Genomic DNA, 20,844 nt, shown 5'->3' on the forward strand with positions numbered 1-20,844 from the left:
CAGAGTGAAGCAGAGAGAAACAAAGAGGGAGATTCAATCCATGGAGACCTTTTTCTGAGGGGAGTAAAACAGAGTGGGGGGTGTATGAGTGTGTTTGAGGGGGCAGCTATAGTTACTCTTCTTGTCTCCATCATCACCATCACTATCCTCGTGATCATCATCATTATCATCACCATCACCATCATCACCATCACCATCATCATAATCATCACCATCACCACCACCATCATCACCATCATCATCATCATCAGGACCATCACCAACATCATATCACCACCACCACAATCACCATAAATTCTCTCTCTAGTAATGGCATGGGCGATGAGCCCATCCCTTTTGCACCAATCTGGGACAAAACACTGGAATGAGACAAGTGGAGTGCTCACTGCCCCTTCTTCCTCCCACCATCTCCTGGCCCCCAAGAGACGCCTGGTGTGGGGACCACAAGTCGCAAAGTCTAGCCCTGCTCCACGGGGCTGGGAAGATCCCTGGGGCAGATTCCTGGGGACCTTATTTTATCTCCAGCTATGACTGCCTGGGTGGTGACATCCAAGTGAGCAGGTCCCCTTCGAGGGTCTCTACCTCCCCCGGTATCAGTGTGGCACCAGTGGGTTCCTGAGATACTCAACATAGGCGGTGCCTGTAAGCTGTAAAGTGTCGAGGCGAGGCACAGGGAGATCCTTAAGTGCATGGAGCAATCCTTTGAAGGGATCCTTAGGAAGACACAATGCGTGGGGTCTTCTGGTGGGAGGGGTCTTACACCGAAGCGAGGGGTCCTCACCATGGTATGCAGGGGCATTCTGGAGTGGCCTGTACACTCAGAGGAAAGTTGGTGTTTAGAAGCTGTGTCCTTATACAGTTTTTGCTGTTGTTGTTGTTGTTGTTTTTAGGCAGGAGAGGCTTTTACCCCAAAGGAGGCGTACTTTACAGGTGAGAGCGCGCTGACACAGGGAATTGAGGATTTGTTGTTGTTGATCAGACTGCCATTATTTGTAAAAAGCTGTGCAGATACTAGCGACCTTTGCCCGGACGTGAGGGTTGTACGGTGACCTAACAGTATGAGCGGCCTTCTAGGGACGAGGATGAGCAGTACCTGCGCGCGCGCCGCAGGTGGGAGCGGTCACGGAGCAGCAGGCACGCTGGGGGCCCACCCGCCACGCCGCAGTCCCCAATGCCACCGCCAGGGGCAGCACCGCGCCCGCCCGGCCCGCGCCTCCCGCCTCCACCCCCCCAATCTCCGCCCCCCGCCCCCTTCCTCCCCCCCGCTGCGCTCCCCAGAGCCCAGCCAGACCCCGCTCCGCCCGCGCCCCGCTCCATCACCGAGGCTCCCGCAGCCCCGGCGTCGGCCCCGCGCGCCCTCCCCCGGGGCCATGGGGGAGCCCCCGGGCTACCGACCCTCGGCCTGGGTGCATCTGCTACATCAGCTGCCCCGCGCCGACTTCCAGCTCCGTCCGGTGCCCAGCGGCTTCGCGCCCCAAGAGCAGGAATACCAGCAGGTGGGAGCGGGCGCGGGGGCTGGGGGCCAGCGGTTCTGGGTCCCGCGAGAGAAGGGCGCTGGGTGACAGACCCCTGCGTTCTCTGAGGGTGAGGGCCGGGCCCCGACTTCGGGGTGTCTGAAGGAGGAGGCACGCTGGGCTCCCATTCCTGGAGGTTCCCCTGGGACGGGCGCTGGGGGGACCAAACACCTCGCCGCTTAGATGAGGGCTAGTGGCCTGGACCCCTGAGTCCCCGAGGAGGGAAGAGAATGGGGGTCCTTGCATCTCAGGCTCTCAGAACTGCCTGGAAGACTAGCGCTCAGGGTCACCAGCGGGGGCTAGGCGTCCTAAAAGATGACCCTTCCCTCATAGGATGGACAGTCCATTGAAGGTGGGGCGCCAGAGAGAGGAGCTGATCAGGGGTGGAGAGGAGAAAGGCTGGGGGTGCCCCGGTACTGGTTCTGGGACAGGGCTGAGACCTGAGCCGGGGAAGGGGGTGAGGGGATTTGGGCCAGGGCAGGGAACATGAGGTGGAGGTGTTGGAAGAGGAGGCTTGCAGCCCGTCTCAGGACAGAAGGGGCGGTCAAGGTGCTGGAGGGGCTGGGGTGGGGAGATGGGGGTGAGGTTCGGCTTGGGGAGCTGAGGACAGACACGGTCCCGAGGGTGGGGTGGGGTGGGGTGGGGTGGGAAACTTATGGAACCCCCGGTCTCTGGGGAAGGGGGCCCGGCCTGGGTCAGCTCCAAGAGGGGCCAAAGAACTGTCCTCTGACCCAGTTAAATTGAAGTCCTTGACTTTGAGCTTAATGAGCAAAGCTTGGTTGAGCCTCGGCCGGGGTGGGGGGACTGGGTGTCCTGGTGGGGCCCAGGATGGGTCCTGGGCCCTGCCTGTAGGGTCTAGACCCCTCAGATCTGTCCTGGGGAGCCACTGTGACCAGGGCTGGGAACTGGAGAGCTTAGCACAAGGGAGCAGGGTCCCAGAAACGCGGAGAGGGGGATGTGTGCTGTATTCTGAGCTATTTGGGTCACGGCTGTGCCAGCCTGAGCAGCTCCTCCCTGCCTCCCGCACGCGCCCTCTCCCCACCAAAGGGGACTGCAGCCCCTGTCCCACAGCCCCTGTTACACAATCACCACCTCCAACGCCATCGATGCCTGCTCATGGCCAAAGAGACCGTCCCACACAGGTGCCCACACAGCCACTCACGTCCCAGACCCCGTGACTGCCTGGGGCACTTGGGCAAGCTAACACCCCCCCAACAACTACAGCCAAGGTGACAGCACAGAGACCAGAAGGCACAGAGTCACACACACCAGGAGGGGACATTGCCCTCCAGGAGGTCACCACAGTGGGCACAGCTGGGAAATGATCAGGGCTCTGGTGACCCTGAGCTGGGGACACAACACGCACACACTCATATACACACCGATATTCACACTCACACTCACTCATATGTACACACACTCCTACAAACACACACATTTTCATGCTCACATGTATACACCCTCACACATCGACACATATACATTCACATGCATACATGGAAATACACATATTCTCACACACATTCACAGACACACACACTCATACAGACACCTACACACCCATATTCACATGTACACATATATAAACACATATATACTCATATACACACACCTTCATGTATACACATGCATTCTTGCACTCAGTCACACACATACACACACATGCTCACATACACATTTGCACACTTATGCTCCCATACATACGTGACACCCACCCACACTCACACACTTACTCTTTTTCTCTCTCTCACACACCACCTGAGAGACACACTGAGATGGAGGGAATTGTGCCAGAAACACACAGATGCCCCCATGTCACTCTCTCACACTTGCAGATACAGGTGCTCTCATAGAGACACACATATACTCACACGTGCGTGCACACACACACACTTAGGTGTATTATTCCATGACAGACAAACTCAGTCAGAGATAACACATCTGTCACACAGCCAGAAACACAAACACTCCACACAGTCGTCACACACTCACACACAGCACTGTGAGCACAGACACAGAGACACTGGTTTAGGGGAAACAGCATGAGTAAATCCAGAAGTCTGATTCTGTCCCTGATGTTGTCCCTGCCATGCTGTGTGGCTCCAGGTGAACCCCCGCCCCACTCTGGGCATCTATGGAGACAACAAGACTGTAATGCCTCCCCTGTAAAGTCCTGCGTCATGGAGAAACCCCACCCCCCGCTTCTAATCACAGACACACTTTCCCTCCCTCCCTCCATCCTCCCACCCTTTGGGTCTCTCTCCATCTCTGTCTCTGTCTACCTCTCCTGTCTCTGAGTCTCTACTTCCCATCTCTCTCTGAGCCTGCCGCCCTCCTGCCCCCTGCTCTGTCTTCACTCTCTCAGTCTCCATCTCTGAGTCTTGCACTCTCTCTCTCCCTCTCTCTCTCTCCCCCTCTGCGAGGCTGTCACACCCCCTCCCCATGAGTCCCTGGGTGACAGACTCACACTGTGGTGGGTGTGCAGAGCTCAGCAGCAGGGGACAGAGAGTGAGCAGCAAGTGGGGTGGACCAGCAGGGAGGAGGGGAGAAGCCCGCCACCCCCAGCCTCACACACATCTCCAGGAAGAGGAGCTCCCATCCACTCCCAGATCCTGCTGTTCTGGGTTTCAGTCCTGAGAGATGCTCCATCTGACTACCTGGTCGAGGAGAAACCTGAGGCTCAGAGAGGGGCAGGGCCCTGCGGAACACCAAACAGCCGTGGGTGGGCCAAGTAGAACTAGAACCCAAAACTTGGGCCTCCCATTGACCCAGTTCCAAATCACAGAGTCCCAGCCTCCAGCCTGGGGGGCTGGGCACCCCATCTCTCCCCACAAACCTGTTATCCCAGGGTGGACGTGGCCCCCAGTCTGGCGAGAGATGTCTCCCTCCTCCACTGAGACCCTGGGTGCCACCCCCCAGCGGAGCTGGGATGGAGCCCGAGCCCCTCTGAGGCCCCATGTCCTCCCTTCCCCAGGCCCTGTTGCTGGTGGCGGCCTTGGCCGGCCTGGGTCTGGGCCTCAGCCTCATTCTCATTGCTGCCTACCTCATCCGAGTCTGCTGCTGCCGGCCCCCCGAGCCACCCGGCACCAAGAGCCCCCCACCCGGGGGAGGCTGTGTCACCTGGAGCTGCATCGCTGCTCTTCTCGTCGGCTGGTAATGGGGCCCCAGGGTGGGTGGGGGAGTGGGGACAGGGTTCCCCAAGCTCTCTGTCAGGCTTCCTGTGGTGTCCTAGAAGCCCACTTCAGGCACAAGCAAAGTTGTCCCCATTTGATGGATGGAGAAACTGAGGTTCAAGACACTTGACTTTCCCAGGGCAGCTGCCCTGGCAGGACAGGGTTGGGGTGAAGAGCTGGGCAATGAGACTGCCTTGGTTTGGTGCTCTGCCACTGAATGGCTGTGCCACCTGGGGAAGCAATATAGTGCCCCTCCCCTCAGTTGCCACATCTCTAAAATGGGTATTACGTTAACACCCACCTCCTAGTGATAAGGTTGAATGAGAGATTGAATACAGGGCCCAGCTCACATCTGTACTCCCAGTAAATTCATGAATTCATTCATTCATTCAACAACCACTCCTTGAGTACCTACTATGTGCCAGGGAATAGTGACCAAGCCTGGCTGGTCACTGCCCTCAGGGCGCAGAGGTTCTGGTCTGGGAGACAGACAATAATTCTGGTCTCGCTCACCCGATGTAACCCTGCTGGACTCAGGGATGTCACTCCAAGTTTTGAAAAAGGAAGATTCAGGGGAACCAGCAAGGCCACGTGGTCCAAGCAGGAGAGTGGGGATTCAGGGCCTCAAACCCCTGGGAGCTTCTGAGACACCCCCAGGGGCGGAGGAGGGGAGCATTTTGCACACCAAAACCAAGGGCCAGCTTCCAGCACAGCCCTCCCGGCAGCCCCCCACCCCCCACCCACGCACACACACTAGGACAGGGCAGCTGTCCTATCGCACAGATTAGGGCCCTGAGAGACCTGCCCGGACCGAGGGAGTGGCCCGGAAGCCGGTACTCCCACCCGCGACCCTGGCCACTCCATCACCTCCTGGCGCAGTGTATGTGCTTGGGGGTGTTTGCAGAGGAGGCGGCTGAGCGGCCTGCGTCCCAGATGCTTCCCCTCGAGGCCCTCCTGAGTGGGGGTGGACGGGGCAGGCGGACAAAGGCCCGATGGGGGAGAGACACGGCCGGCCCCCTCGGCCAGGGAACAAGAGCGGCTTTGTGGGACTGTGGACAATGGGCGGGGGCGCGCACGGGCGTCGGGTCCCAGGGCTGGGGGCGGGAGCCTGCGCGGCGGCTGGGAACTGGGAGGGCGTCCCGCTCCCTCCTCCGCTGTCTGGCCCTGGCCCCTCCGCAGAGGGACACACTGGAGTGGGGGGTAGGGGCCATTCAGGCCCCACAATGGAGCTCTGTGTGCTGGCCGCGGAGGGGCGGGGGTGCCCACAATCCCTTGCTTGGCTCCCAGCTGGCCAGAAGCTTGGGTCCCGCGGGTGAAGGGTGGGGGGTGGCCGGGAGCTCCAGGCTCGGGTCCCTCAGAAGATGGTGGCTGGGAGCCTGAACTCCTGGGAAACCCCAGGGTGTGGGGGAGGGGACGGCTGGACTGGGAGGGACAGGTGCTGAGGACCCTGGATACTTAGGAAAGGGCGGAGGAGACGCAGCTGTCATGGGTGAGGGGAACACTGGCCATCCTGGGGCTGGGCGGGGCAGGGGTTCCGCTCCAGTGAGGCGCGAGTTAAACCTGGGGTACCCTCCCCTCTCCACTCCACCTACCATTAACATCACAATGACGTCCCTCGGCCGGGGGAGTGAGGCCTTCCCGTTACCGTGGCAACCGGTGGGGGCTAGCCTGGAGAGGTTCTTTTCCCACGACGGGCTCGCCCAATAGGGTGGGGGCAGGGTGGGAGGCGGGAATGGGTGTGTGAGGGGGTGGGGGACGGCAGCCCCCGGGGTCCCAGGACCCGTTGTGATTCCCTGTCCCTCCTTCTCACAGCGCGGGCATTGGCATCGGTTTCTATGGCAACAGCGAGACCAGTGATGGGGTGGCCCAGCTCAGCTCCGCACTGGTGCACGCCAACCACACGCTCAGCGCCATTGACCACCTGGTGAGGGGCCGGCAGGCAGCAGCCAGATCCCACCCCCTCACCCCCACACTGGTTCCCCACATTCTGGGGCCAAGGGCCCCCATTCCAGGGAAACGGAATCCAAACTCCAGAGCCAAGACTTGAGACCAAAAATTTAGGACCCCAGGCTCAGAATTTCAGATTCAGACTGTACCACCAACCCTCCGACCCTGAATGTAAATCCAAGCCTCACATGAGACTCTCTCCAAACCCCACTCCAGATCTGGGACTTGGGCTCAAACTCAGACCCCACATGCACCCCCCAGCCACAGCCCTGGACTTCAACTTAGAGCCAGAACCAGACGGGGAGCAAACACCAGTGACCCTGCCCCTACCCCCAGACCTGATGCTTGGCCCCAATGCAAACTTGGTCTCAGTGTCGAGACCCCAGGGCCCAGAGCAGAGGCCTCATCCCCAGCCCCAGCTTGAACTCAGACCTCAGAATTCATGTCCTGGGCAGGCCCTGGACCATGGAACACAGACAAGACCCCAGACTCAGAAAGGCAGATGTGAACAGTCAGACCCAGGACCCCAGACTGAATCCTCCAGCTGGGGTTGGTTCAAGCCACTGACCACCCAGAGCTCTTGACAGAGGCCACAGAAGGGGACCAGAGAGCCCCCTCTATCCCTGCCTCGGTCACAGATACCCAAGCCCCAGATATCAGGCACCTGCTGTTGCTCCTTCCTATTTCACAACCCCGTCCCCTGCCCCTGGGCCCCATGGGAATGCCCTCCCCTGACTCCAGACCCACCCCTGTGCCCAGGTGCTGGAGATGGTGGAGAGGCTGGAGGAGGCGGTGAGGACAGAGCTGACCACCCTGGAGGAGGTGCTGGCACAGCGTACAGAGCTGGTGGCTGCCACCCGGGGGGCTCGGCGGCAGGCGGAGGCTGTGGCCCAGCAGCTCCAGGGGCTGGCCTTTTGGCAGGGGGTGCCCCTGAGCCCCCTGCAGGTGGCCGAAGATGTGTCCTTCGTGGAGGAATACAGGTGGGTGACCAAACTTCTTACTCTGTGGTGGGGGTTCTCAGCCTGGGGGGTTGTGCCCCATGGGCATTGGGTAACGTTTGAGTTGAGACACAATTGGTCGTCACAACTGGGTACCTGGTGGGTGGAGGCCAGGGATGCTGCTTCACACCCTGAAGTTCCCAGGACGGTCCTCACAGCAAGGAGGGTCTGTTCTGTCAGCAGTAACCAGGCTGAGAACCCCTGCTGTCCAGAGCTGGACCAAGTGGTGCCCACCCTCACACCAGCTACTCATCCATTACACAGTCCTCCCATTCATTCATTCATTCATCCATTCCTTGACTCCCACATTCATTAATTCACTCTTGTACTTCCTCATTTCTGGATAACCTGTTAAGGAGTTCACTCCCTCAGCCGTCCATTTGACACCTGTGTCCATTCAACAAAGTCTTATTTAGCACCTTTTGGTGAGAGAGACTGGCAACCCGCATGGCTAGGGGCATGCGCTCTGAAGCCAGATGGCCAGTCTCTAACCACACGACCTTAACCCATTCCTCTCCAGTTCCGTGCCTCCGTGTCCCCATCTGTGAAATGGGAATAAGGTTAGCGCCCCTCCCCCACTTATTAGATTGTTGAGGCTCCAGTGAGTTGGCATCTGTCGAGTGACTAGCACGCACTATACAGGTGTTTGTAAAATGTAGGTTTTTATAACATAGAGCAAGGAACAAAGCAGAGAGGGACTCCTGCCAAGGGTAATAAATGAAGCAGAGAGGGATTTCTGCTGTTTTCCAGAGAGGGGACCAGTAATTGAATGTCCTGAGGCACTGGACGGACATAGCTTTGGAGAACATTAAGCAAGGGGGGGTGGCATGCGCTGTGGACAGAAGCTGACGGCTTGAGTGGGGGGTCCGGAAGGCCACACTGAGAAGGTGCCATGTGAAGGAGGGACAGAACAAGTTAGACAGACTTCTGGGACAGCCACCGTGATGAAGTCCTTGTTACTTCGTCCACTAAGAGTTATTTCTCTCACTCATCCAAAAAGACACCCTCTGAGGGCCCGGCCCAGGTGAGGGGGCAGAGATGGGAGACTTGAGGTAGACGGGGCTGAAGCAGGCCCTAAGGGACGCCTCACAGGGTCTCAGACAAACCTGAGGCAGCGAGTCCAGGTTTTCCGTGGTGGGCAAGCCCGGGGACCATACAGGCTGGCCTCAGCCCCTCCCAGGTGGGCCAGGGTAGCCCTGCAGACCACACCAAGGTGAGGCGGACCCACCAGCAACAGGAAAAAGCCCTGGAGTGCCTGGCACTTTCCAGTCCCTCAAACAACGGGGCCAGCTTCCTCGAAGGAAGTTGGCCTGGAGCGGGGGAGGCTTTACTGGCAGTTTGCTGAGGTTTAACAGCAGGTGTTCACGGCCAGTGCTTAGAGCAGGACTGGCCACCTGCCCGAAGCTGGTGGCATGAGCTGGCGGTGGGCATTTGCAGAGCAAAGGCCTGGAGGCCACCTGGAGCCACTCAGGGACCCCAGCTCCTGCACAGCAACATGGGGTCCCTGGAGCATGCTATTTATGGAGCACTGATGACATGGCCAGCCTGTGCTGTGACCTCACATACACTCTCCTCTCCAGAGTGCATTGTTTATTGGCTGGTACTGAATCACTAATTAACACTTAAAGTTCCCTTTCTCATATTCAAGCTGGGATTTAAGTGTGTCCACGTGCCTGTGCCCTCACTCATCAGCCTCATGGCAGCCTCCGGAAGCAGGTGCTGCTGTTCACCACCCCCGTAACAGGTGGGGAAACTGAGGCACAAGAGGCAGAGTTACTAAGTTACACAGGGCTAAAGAGTGGAGACCCAGGCAGCCTGCCTGCAGATCCACCGCACCCTTAGGTCATACAACATGGTGCTGGGTGCTCCTCTCTGCAGGTGGGGCCGGGGGCTGGGCTCTGAGGTCAGATCACATGTGCAAGGTCACAGGTCACAGAGCTGGTGCTTGGTCCAGTCAGTATGGTCCCAGTTGCTCTGCCCCTGGGACCTGTCTGTGCTCTTTATAGAAGGTGAGGGTGGCCCGCCTCCCAGTACACTCATTTCACAGATGAGCTGGGCTGTGGCCTGAGGTAAGATCTGGTGACAGGGATTGGTGTCCAGGTGGACTCTGGGCCTGAGCTCTGGAAGGCTGGATTTGCCACTTGACCTGCACCCCCCGGGTGTCCCCTCTGCCCCCCTCCCCAGGTGGCTGGCCTATGTCCTCCTGCTGCTCCTGGAGCTGCTGGTCTGCCTCTTCACCCTGCTGGGCCTGGCGAAGCAGAGCAAGTGGCTGGTGATCGTGTGAGTCTGGGCTCCCTCAGCAGGCTCCTGTCACAGCGCAGGGGCCTGAGTGCCACCCCGAAGTATTCTTGAGGAAGGGACCATGGGCCCCCCTGGGCTCCCATGGGGTCATTTCTTTGTCCCATGGACCCCCATGCCCTCTACAGACCCCCGCCCCAGGCTGGGCCTCCTTGCAGTGGGAAGTGCGGGAAATCCTAGCTTGCCTATGGAATGATGCTGCTGCCGAGGATGGCAGTGAGCGCTGACACTGTGGAGGGTTGTGCATGCCGACTCCTCACCGTCACCACAGCCTGCAAAGGACGTGTCTGCCAGGAGCCAGTCAGGCGGATGAGGGACCAGAGGCAGGAGGTGACCATGTCTGAGGCTGCTTGGCCATTACGTGGCACTGGGGCTCCTTCCGCACACCCCACGTTCTTCTGGAATCCTCCCACCGATCCCACTGGGAGGCACTTTCCTTCCATTTAACTGAGGGGGAGATTGGGGCGCAGAGTGGTCGGGCCACTTGCCCAGGGCTGCCCAGCCAGGAAGTGCTGGTGCCGGAGTCAACTCAGGCCAGCCTGTCCCATTGGGAGGAGCCCTGTCCTCCTCCCTGTCCCTGGGGTGGTGGTTGGGGGATGCGATGGCACTGGTGCTGCCCATTGTCATCCCCCCACTCTTTCTGGGATGACAGGTCCTGTTGTCCCACCCACCCATGCCCTCCCGCGCCCCCCAGAGGCTTGGAGATGATAAAACATGGCCCCAGCTAGTCTGAGCCATGGTTGGGCCCAGGGACCTTGGTTTGCCCCCCCACCACCAACCAGTTGCCTTTCTTGCTTGCTGCCCACCCTTCTGTCCTAGCCCTACAAACCCCATCCCCAGGGAAAAACCAGGAGACGATTTCAGCCCTGGAGCTGTCCCTGCACTCCTTGGAGGAGGAGTCTGAGAGAGCAGGTTGCTAACCAAGAGAGAACCTGAGAGTATGCTTGGCAAAAACAAGATCCTGAGGAATTCAAATCTGGGACATGGCACCCAGCACTGGGCAGTGGCCCGCCCAGAGTCCCAGAGAAGATGAGGCAGAGTGGGCTGAGTCCTGCCAGCCCAGGGCCCTTCTCACTGTCCACCCCTGCCCCCCAACTCCACCCGGGGCAGGGACCAGATGTTCAATTTGATGTCAGCAACCACAGGTCCATGCCCCGCTCCAATGTCTCTGCCCCTAATTCTGACCCTCTGGGTTCCAGAGGTTGGGGGTAGAGCTGTGATGGGACCTGGGGTGGGGGAAGGGAAGAGGCAAAGTGGAAAGATTCAGAACCTCAAGTCCAGTCCCTGCCCCCACAGGATGACTGTGATGAGTCTTGTGGTTCTTGTCCTGAGCTGGGGCTCCCTGGGCCTGGAGGCAGCTACAGCCGTGGTGAGTGCAGGGCCCTGGGGCAGGTATGGGGCTGGTGCCTTAGGTCCTGAGAGAAAGGACATGGGGGCCTGGGTCACAGGTTCTAGGTCCTGAAGGGGCTGGGGGCCTGGGCTCCTGGGTCTGAGGGAGGAGGCTGGGGGCACTGAGTCCATGGGAGTGTGTCATTGTGACAGTTTATGGTCTGAGCCCCCTTTTCCTCTGCCTCTCTCAGGGCCTCAGTGACTTCTGCTCCAGTCCAGACACCTACATCCTGAACCTGACTCAGGAGGAGACTGGGCTTGGCTCAGGTGAGCCCACTAGTCTAGGGCACACAGGCCTCTGTGCTCAGTTCTGCCTGGGGTGGGGTGGGAGTGCCCAGAGGCAGCCAGGCTGCCCTGTCCCTAAGGCTCTCAGCACCTCCTGGGTGGGCTGAAAAAGACAGGGGGGTAAAGATGATGGGCTCTGGAGAGGGGGCGAGGCCTGAGGGATGGAGGGTTTGGCCACTTGGGGCAACTGGGGGGAGCACAATGTAGTCAAGCAGAACACCTCAGAAGCAGGGGTTCCCAGGGAGTGTGGAGACCAGCATGTTTTGGGGCTGTGGCCAGAGCAGAGGCTTCTCAGGGCTGGGCGACTGGCAGTCTCAGAATGCCAGGCCACTGGAACCATAGGAGGGTCCTGAGCTGGGGAGAGCCCCTGGCTCTGAGGGTGGAAAGACAAGGCCCTGCCCCCAACGCCTCCCCTGCCCCCCAACGGAGGCCCACCCCGGCTCACGACCTCTCCTTTTCCCCCTCCCCCCCCCCCCCCCCGTAGACATCCTGAACTATTATTTCCTCTGCAACCAGGCCGTCTCCAACCCCTTTCAACAGGTTAGGGCTGCGTGCCAGGGAACGGGGTGGGGGAGGGCGGGACTGGAGCCTGGACTTAGGGGTCCTGAGGGAGGAGCAAGGAGCCCCCAGTTCTAGGTCCTGAGAGAGGAGTGGGCTGGGGGCATGGGCCATTAGGTACTCCTCGTGCCCTGTGCTCCTGCAGAGGCTGACGCTGTCCCAGCGAGCTCTGGCCAACATCCACTCCCAGCTGCAGGGCCTGGAGCGAGAAGCTGTGCCCCAGTTCCCTTCCGCACAGGTCGGCGGACCCCCTACACCCCGGCTCCCAGGGCAAGGGCCGGGACAGACCACTGGTGTGGGCGGAGCCCACGGAACGCGCGGGCCTATGGGCGTGGTCATTGAAATTAAGGGGTGTGGCCTTGGGATGTGGGCGGGCCTGGGAAAGGGAGGGCGGATGGGCGTGGCCTGGGGACGGGAGTGGGTGGGGCCGTGGTGGGCGGAGTGGGGCTTGGTCCTGGAGTGTGGGCGGGGCCAGGATGAGGGGTGGGTGGTCCTGAGCAGAGCCAAAGTAAAGGGGCGTGGTCCGTCTGTGTGGGCGGTGCCTGAAGAGATAGGCGGGGCCCCGCAACCAACTGACGGAAGGAGTCGGTGGGTTAACCACACCGCTCTTACCGCAGAAACCTCTGCTGTCCTTGGAGGAGACGTTAAATGTGACTGAAGGAAACTTCCACCAGCTGGTGGCCCTACTGCACTGTCGAGGCTTGCACAAGGTGACTCCTGGGCCCTCCCCAAATTATCCTCACGGGGAGACTCCGATTAGACCCTGAAGGTCCTTCTTCTTCTCCTCGAACCCTGCCGTTCTTTTTCCCATTGTCCCCAAGACAATGTCCCCAAGACTACCTCTTCTCTTCTCCTCCTCCTCGTCCCTCCTTCCCTCCCAAAGGCTGTGCTGCTTAGTCAATTCTGGAGCGAGACTGCCTGGGTTCCAGTCCTAGCTCCTGACCTCAGGCAAGTCCCTGTGCCTCAGTTTCCTCACTTATAAAACCAGGATTCGGGGGTGAATACCTGTGAAGCTCTTGTGGAGTGCGTGCTGTCGTCGTCTGAGGCAGGGGTGGGCAGGACACCCAGGAGAAAGAGAGCCCGGTGTCCCACAGACTCCTTCCAGTCTGGGCTCCGACCTGGGCTGTGTGGCCCCTGGCAGGCATGTGTCCCTGAAGCTCAGTTTCCTTCCCTGTGAAATGAGGGAGAGGGGACCTGCTTTACTGGGTGGTTGTGAGGGCTCAGGAGAAAATCAGCCTTCCCCCTGTGTGTGCGTGGGCTTTACTAACTGTGGGCTCTAGGGTCTCAGCGAGCCCTCGTTAGTAATGCTGTTGGGAAGGAATGGCTGTTATTGTCTGTCTTACAGACTTGGGTTGTAAGGTCCACAGGGCTGGCTCGCCCTGCTGGCCCATACACGGGGTCCTCACCTCTCTCATTCTCCTAGCCCCCACAGTAGGACAGTCACCCAGCCTTGTCCCTTCTGCTTCCTGACTGTCCTCATCCACTGTCTGACACCCTCTCCCCAGCCCCCCAACCCCAAGAGCCTGCTGCAGTTCAGGCCTGAGGACACACACCTCCTTTCCTTCCCTGTCTGTGCCCAGATGGGCTCTTGATTAGGCTGCCAGATTCTGCAGATGATGAGTATCTTTTTACTCTAATTGTGTCCCAGCCACACTGGGGAGACACCTGTACTAGGTTTTTGTTGCTATGGGGCATCTGAAATTCAAATCTAACTGGGTGTCCTGTGTTGGACCTGGCAACCTGACCCCCAGAGGGACCCATCAGTCCCACAGGACGAGTCTGAGCTGCTCCTTGCCATGTTCAGATCCCATCCATGGCTCTCACTGCCCCCGAATTTCTGAAACTGGCACTCTAACCATGGGGCATGGGGGCAGCACTGAGTCAATAGTCAGAGCTGCTGAATACCAGAGCTGAGAAAGGTGGGATGTGCTGGAAGGCCACGCTGCTCTTTATTCAAATAGCCCGCACGTTTCTCTCTGGTCCAGATGGACAGTGGGCTGGAGTACAGCCTGGGGGTCCTCATGAGGGAGGAAAGGGAGGGAGGAGGAGGGCGAGTCAGACTCCCTGTGGTCCACTCATGCATCATCATGAGAGCCTGTTTCCCCATCTGGACCTCAGGGTCCCCTGTATTAAAATCAGGATGTGGGAGCTCAGGGATGACATGGCAGGAAGGTGGGCTCTGAAGCCTGACAGACCTGGGGCCAGTCCCAGCTCTGCCCCTTCCAGGCTGTGTGAGTCTGGACAAGCAGCTTGCCCATTCTGCCATTGCACAAGTCAGCAGCGTGAGCTCTGCCTTTGTACAGCTGTTAGAGGGATGAAACAACATCGTGGGTGTCTGATCTTGTTGACGCAGAACCCCAATGCCCTGACGGGCACCTCCCTCGGGCTTCACTGGCTCAATACCAGGCACCCCATTCTGACCTCCCCCCCCGCCCCCATGCAGGGGTTCAAGTCAGAAACCCAGGAAATCCCTTTTTCTCTTGTCCTTACCTCCCACAACTATGTTTCGGCCCTCCCTCTGAAACCCCTCCGGAGTCTGAGTGCCAGGGACACATCCCCACTGCTGCAACCCTAGTTCTCACCCAGTTCACCTCTGGCCCCACAGCCAGAGACTCCTCCCTGTCCCCACCCCCTCACTTCCTGTCCCCATCTGCTCTCCCAGCAACAGCCAACAGCTGGGTCAGCCTTTTAAACACAATCCGATCAAGGTCTTCCTCCACCTTAAACCCTCCAGGGATTCCCCAGCACACAGCAGATTAACAGTCTCTGCTTCTCGGGCAGGACCTACACAGGGACTGTGTGGTTGGTCCTGCCTGGTCTGCAGTCTTGCCCCTTGCGTCCCTTCTTCAGAGATGTCACAGCAGCCTGCAGCCTGTCTCAGCGCTCCAGACCTCCCCTGGGCCCAGCTCCTTCCTGCTGGTGCCATCTAGGCCGTAGGGCCCCAAGACTGCCTCTCTTGGCAGCTGCGGCAAGTGGGGGGCAGGAGCTGGTTACTGAAATCTCCCGGAACCTGCAGCGGGGCAGGCTTAGGGCAGGCCCCTGGCCAGCCCTCACTAATAAATACATGATGGCCAAGCAGTCAGTAAATGGGGGTCCTGATGATTTCCAGGGATAACAGCTGGATTTACCAAGTATGTGTGATGTACAAGCTGCAATTCCAACACAGGGGGTCTTCTAAGTGTTATCCTAGGTGTTGTCCAAGACCAGCGGTTTTGCCCAGGGAACACTGGGCAATGTGTGGGGATGTGTCTGGTTGTCACAGCTGAGGAGGTGCTACTGGCATCTGCTGGGTGGGGGATGGGGTGTGGGGGTTCTCAGTGACCCATAGGAGGCTGAGATTTGAGGTCATACCTGTGGGTGTAATAATGACAGTGACCACAGCACCTACTGTGTGCTGAGCACTTCCTATGTGCCAGGTTCAGTGCTGAGCACGTGTGACAGTGAGGAAACTGAGGCACAGAGAGGCTGAGTGACTTGCCCAGCATTGCACAGCCAGGAGGACAGTCTGAGTGGTGCACAGGGTGTACAGGGAGGGGACACTGCCCACTGATGCCCTCCCCGCCCACTCAGGATTATGGCGCAGCCCTGCGCGGCCTGTGTGAAGACGCCCTGGAAGGCCTGCTCTTCCTGCTGCTCTTCTCCCTCCTGTCGGCAGGAGCCCTGGCCACCACCCTCTGCAGCCTGCCTCGCGCCTGGGCCCTGTTCCCACCCAGGTCAGGAGGGGAGAGAGGAGGGGGGAGGGGAAGCTGGCGGGGTGGCGGCCACTGAGGGACCAGCCTCCTGATGGATTCCCCCATCCTGCTTCTCTGCCACTGCCCCCATTGCACCCCAGTGACGACTATGATGACACAGACGATGACGACCCTTTCAACCCTCAGGTACTGGACCCCTGAGTCTGAGGGAGGAGGAGCCAGGGGCCTGGACTCCTGGGTTGGAGGGAGGAGGGGCTGGAGGCCTGGACTCCTGGGTCTGAGGGAGGAGGGGCTGGGGGCCTGGACTCCTGTGTTCGAGGGAGGAGGCTGAGGGGCCCACACGACTGAGCCAGACTCCCATGTCATGCCCTCCTCTGACTCCAAATCCCCCACAGGAATCCAAGCGCTTTGTGCAGTGGCAGTCATCTATCTGAGCCCCTTCTCCACATCCGACGGGAGCCAGCCCCTCCTCCCTGGTGAGTTGCCAAAGTAACACCCCAGCTCTCCAAGATGGCCTCTGCCCTCCTCCTCTCCCAGTCTGGGCATTGTGGTGGCCTTCCCCCCAGCATCTGGTGCCCTGTTTCTGTCTCCCTCTGCAGTTCCTTCCCTGGCGGCCAGAGAAGACCCCACTAACCCAGCCTCACTGGGCTCCCACCACTAACACCACCCCTGGCCACGGACACCCCAAACAGGACTGCCTTCCTGCCCTGCCCTCTCTCTCTGTGCCCTTTGCCCTGAGAGAAGGCTGACGGTGGGGCAGGGGCAGGCCAGGGCCCCCGGGCTGGCCGGAGAGGGGACGCCCTTCTCCTTGGCCACCAGGGCCATCCTTGAAGAGACAGTGTGCCCTCCCACCCACCATGCACTGGTGGGCCCAGGGCCCCTGATCTCACCTTGTGGCACTAACTTGGGAATGGGTTGATTTGAAATAAAAGGGAAGACTTTATTTTACAAGCAGCTGGGTCCTTCCTATTTCTCCCCTCCTCAATCTGGCCTCCTGGTTGGAGGGGAGCTCCCTTCCACTTAGAAGGTGGGGGCAGGGGGGGTCTCCCCCCCGTTGGGCCTCCAGGCTGCCCGGTGTTTCTGCTCCTGTCTGGGCTGTGCAGTGGTTCCAAAGGAATTGCTACTTAAAAACAAACAAACAAACAAACAAACAAACATTTCCTCCTGATTCTAAAAGCAGTACACGTGTCCTGAACAGGAAAACAGTCATCCCTGGGATGGAAGAGGCAACCTAGAAACAGATCCTGGTATGTATAGATAGGACAGAAGACAGATTTCAAGTCAGGGTGGAAAGGAATGGATGGTTTTACATCATTGCTAACACCGTGGGCAAGATCTCCATCTGGAAGAAGACACTCTATAGACAAGATGAGTGAAAGATGTCAGGGTAGGCAAGGAGATAGAAGTATTTCAAGAGGAAGGAGAATCTTATATATTGTATACCATGCTTAGAGGCAGTGGGCATCCTAAAGCCAGAAAGGAAAAGGTCATCTAGTGTGTAAATAGTGGGATGAAAAATAATACTGTAAAGGGGAAAATTGATAGTCTGGAGAAAATCGTGTTGTTCTTTTAAGAAATACTACGTATGGCAAAGAAATATATAACTCTTACTACATGAATATAATCTACAAAGCTTCCACAGAGGAAAAGGCTAACTAACTTAAAAACAAGCAACTAGCCCTGGCTGGTGTGGCTCAGTGGATTGAGTGCCAGCCTGCGAACCAAAGGGTCACTGGTTCGATTCCCAGTTAGGGCACATGCCTGGGTTTCAAGCCAGGTCCCCAGTAGGAGGCATGTGAGAGGCAACCACACATTGATGCTTCTTTCCCTCTCTTTCCTCCTCCCTTTCCACTCTAAAATTGAATAAATAAAATCTTAAAAAAAAAAGCAACTAAGTTGAACATCCAATGAGATAATCCCAACACCAGTAAACAGATGAAAAGACATTGAAACCATGATAATCAAGAACTGTAATTGAAACACATTCCCCCTCCCCACCACCTAGTTCTCATAAAATTAAAATTAAAGGAGTGCTAACATCCTGTGCTGGCAAGGAAGTGAAGGACCAGAGCACTTAGACATGCTGCTCCCGAGACTGTGAATTGCAGTCCTATAAAAACTATAATTTTAAGTGAGATAAAATCAAAACCATCCATACCCTGTGCACTGGATGTCCTGCTTTTGGGAATCCATTTATGAAAACAAGGCAGAGGCATCTAACTAAGGACGTATATTTAGGGCCATTTGCTGCAACCATACTTTGGCTAAACTCTGGAAACTAAGATCCACAGAGAAAACAAATCCATTTAGTCACTGTCTGGCAGGGCTCCCAGAAGCTGTTGGCTCTCTCTCTGACAGCTGCTGGCTAGGTTTGGGATTTCCGGGATGGGGGCTGGGGGAGAGGGGGTGGAACCTGAGACAGATTTGAGGTGGGCCAGACAGACAATGGAAGTGGAGTGGACAAATGCAGACGAGGCCGTGGTTAAGGGACGTGGGCAGTCCCTTGAGCTGTGGGACCAAGGCTGCTTCATCTCCTGGACAGCTTCCCAGTCCCTCCTCTCAATTCTGAAATCAGAGGGCTGCTAGACAGCCCGGAGGGCCTCCCTTAATTCACTCGGCTGCAGAGCCTGACCCACCCTGGCACCTGGTCCCTTACAGACGATCTCCTGCCTGGGAGGAATGTTCACCTACTTCCCACAGAAACCCTGATGGAGTTACTTCCAAGTGCCATGCAGGGTACAGAGGGTGTCGTGTACTGTGTGGACTATACACCATCTTGCCTCTTGAAACTGAAAGACCCCAGATCCCAAAACACATACACAGCCCCAGGGGATTCAGGTCAGAGCTCGTTGGTCCAAAGGCCCACATGCCTTGCAGGACTACTCTGTGCTCCCTAATCATTTCCATCTTGCGAACTGCAAGGAATGGAATGTTCGAAGCAGCTTTTGGCATTTGGGAAGAGAAATCCACTACCATTTCCAGCCCAGACCTCTGGGGGCCACCTGTGTTGACTTTCTTCTCAAGACTGAGCCCTGTCCTGCACCCCACCCCGCCCCCGCAGGGGCCAGTCCTGCTGCTTTTGGGGCTGCTTTGCTCTCCAACACTGTCTTCTAGTGACACAGACCAGGTCCAGGAGCTGATCTTTATGTTGATTATTGATGTTGGTTGGATGCTTGCAAACTACCATGAGATTCAGACTGCCTGATTTCCTGCCAAGGAGCCTGCCAGTGATCTTCACTCAGGAAGCTTTAACCAAGAAAAAAGGACACTTGCTTAATTTAACCTTTATAATAGGTAGAATCTTTTTTTTAATTTTATTTTAACATGACACATATGAGCAGTTTCACTGCCAACCAAGATGGAAGAATAGGGACAGCTCTCCTTCCTGAAACAACCCAAAAGCCAGACAGAACACGTGAAGCAATAAAGGTGCTCAGGACTGGATGTCAGGAAAGGAAGGAGAGAGATCACAGGGAGATGGAAAACACAGAGCTGAGGCCTGAAGTGGACACAGCCTGGCCATCAGTTTCCTACCACAGGGCAGGGGAGGGGAACTGAGGTGCAGCACCCCCCACAGGCATCCCTGAAAACTGCTCTAGAAGTCTTACCTCTTAAAAAAATGCTCAAACCAAAAAGAGGAAAGGGGGAGCAAAAGATGGACAGCTGCTTTGTCTGTGGAGCAGCCCACTCCCTGCTTCACTAATAAACTCTCTTTCACTTTAAACTCCAAAAAAAAAAAAGATGGACAAATAGAAATCCAATAGTAAGTTGATAGGTTTAAATGTAACAACACCAAAAATCAAGTTAAAGAACAGTCACAAACACTGCTTTCAAAAGACAGTGATTGCATGCTTGGGTAAAAAGAAAGGCCCAACTAGATGGTGTCTATGAGAACCCACCTTAAACACAGGGGAAGAAAATAAAACTAAAGGGGTACTAAACACGCGGTGGTACCCTGGATTGGACGAAAAGCCAGAAGTGGAAAAAAGGGTGAAATTCCAATAAAGTCTGCCGTTTAGATAGTAGTAATGTGCTAACGTTGGTTTCTTAGTTTCAATAAATGTATTACAATAACGCGAGGTGGCAGCATTAGGGGACACTGGGTGGAAGATATGCAAAACTCTGAATACACTCCGCAACTTTTTTGTAAATCTAAAAGTACTCTAAAAGTTTAATTTAAAAAAAATAAAAGGGAGCGGGAGGTAGGTGGAGGTGGAAGAGGGTATGGGGAGGAGGGAGGGCCAAAATGGTGATGGAAAAACTGAAAGGATGAAAAAGGTCAAGCATGTTAACAGAAACAATGTAATACATGGTATCAACAGGAAAGTTATAGTAGAAAGTGGGGAGAGGGGAGCCGCCTTTAAATACTGCTCCACCACCTGCTATTCCTACCGTGACCGGTCCCCCATGGACTGGATAATTTTATCCGAGTTCTGGAAGGAAACAGACGCACCCTCGCAAAGCTTCGTTACAAGAAGTTTTAAAAAGAGACTGTTTACACAGACAGTCCGAATTCCTCAGACTGACATCAGTGGCCTCGCAGGACCTGCCTCATCACTCCAGGACCTGTATTCCGCCGCCGTCCCCACTCCCTCCATTCCCCCTTAAGCGGGCCTTTTCCGAGCGTTCGCACTGGCTGTTCCCCGGGCCAGATGTGCCGCTCCCGTTTCCTTTACTAAGGAAGCTTCCATTTCCGATGGGGCTCGTTTCATCCCCTTTGAGTTCGTCAGTCTCTCCCCCAGGCTTCGACATCCTTGGACAGCGGGCAGTCTTACAAGTCCCACCACCCTAGTTTATATTTAGGAATCGTAATAATGCACCCACTGACGCAACCAAAGCGTGGCAGCACGGCGGGGGGAGGGGGGGAGAGGCGCGCGGCGTTCCACATCGCCGCCAAGTCCCCTCCGGGACACCGTCCCCACCCGGTCTTCCGGCTCGCCTAGAGCGTCCACCCGGTCATTGCGTAAGCGAAGGGGGGGCGGGCTCAAGT

At 57.2% G+C, this 20,844-nt stretch overlaps 1 protein-coding gene across 2 annotated transcripts; it reads left to right on the forward strand.

Annotated features, from left to right (window-relative positions):
- The first annotated feature begins 1,257 nt into the window (after positions 1 to 1,257).
- On the forward strand, positions 1,258 to 16,805 carry TTYH1 (tweety family member 1). Of its 2 annotated transcripts, XM_028529691.1 has the most exons (14): positions 1,258 to 1,496; positions 4,489 to 4,667; positions 6,500 to 6,611; positions 7,394 to 7,614; positions 9,817 to 9,912; positions 11,227 to 11,299; positions 11,511 to 11,586; positions 12,089 to 12,144; positions 12,308 to 12,400; positions 12,780 to 12,872; positions 15,733 to 15,875; positions 15,995 to 16,040; positions 16,250 to 16,330; positions 16,454 to 16,805. In XM_028529691.1, the coding sequence occupies exons 1-13, from the start codon at positions 1,371 to 1,373 to the stop codon at positions 16,286 to 16,288; spliced, it is 1,353 nt and encodes a 450-aa protein (XP_028385492.1). In that variant the 5' UTR covers positions 1,258 to 1,370; the 3' UTR covers positions 16,289 to 16,330; positions 16,454 to 16,805. The 2 variants fall into 2 exon arrangements, with proteins under 2 accessions (XP_028385492.1, XP_028385491.1); XM_028529690.1 differs by lacking the exon at positions 15,995 to 16,040 and having other exon boundaries at positions 1,268 to 1,496.
- The last annotated feature ends 4,039 nt before the right edge of the window (positions 16,806 to 20,844 follow it).

This window comes from Phyllostomus discolor, chromosome 12, assembly GCF_004126475.2.
Source record: "Phyllostomus discolor isolate MPI-MPIP mPhyDis1 chromosome 12, mPhyDis1.pri.v3, whole genome shotgun sequence".
NCBI classification, from domain to species: domain Eukaryota; kingdom Metazoa; phylum Chordata; class Mammalia; order Chiroptera; family Phyllostomidae; genus Phyllostomus; species Phyllostomus discolor.

Bases quoted from the DNA above. Each gene is read 5' to 3' on its own strand.
- TTYH1 (XM_028529690.1), top strand. From the start codon at position 1,371: ATGGGGGAGCCCCCGGGCTACCGACCCTCGGCCTGGGTGCATCTGCTA. The intron at 11,300-11,510 runs GTGAGTGCAGGG...TGCCTCTCTCAG, and splicing joins TGGAGGCAGCTACAGCCGTG to GGCCTCAGTGACTTCTGCTC. The intron at 12,145-12,307 runs GTTAGGGCTGCG...GTGCTCCTGCAG, and splicing joins TCTCCAACCCCTTTCAACAG to AGGCTGACGCTGTCCCAGCG.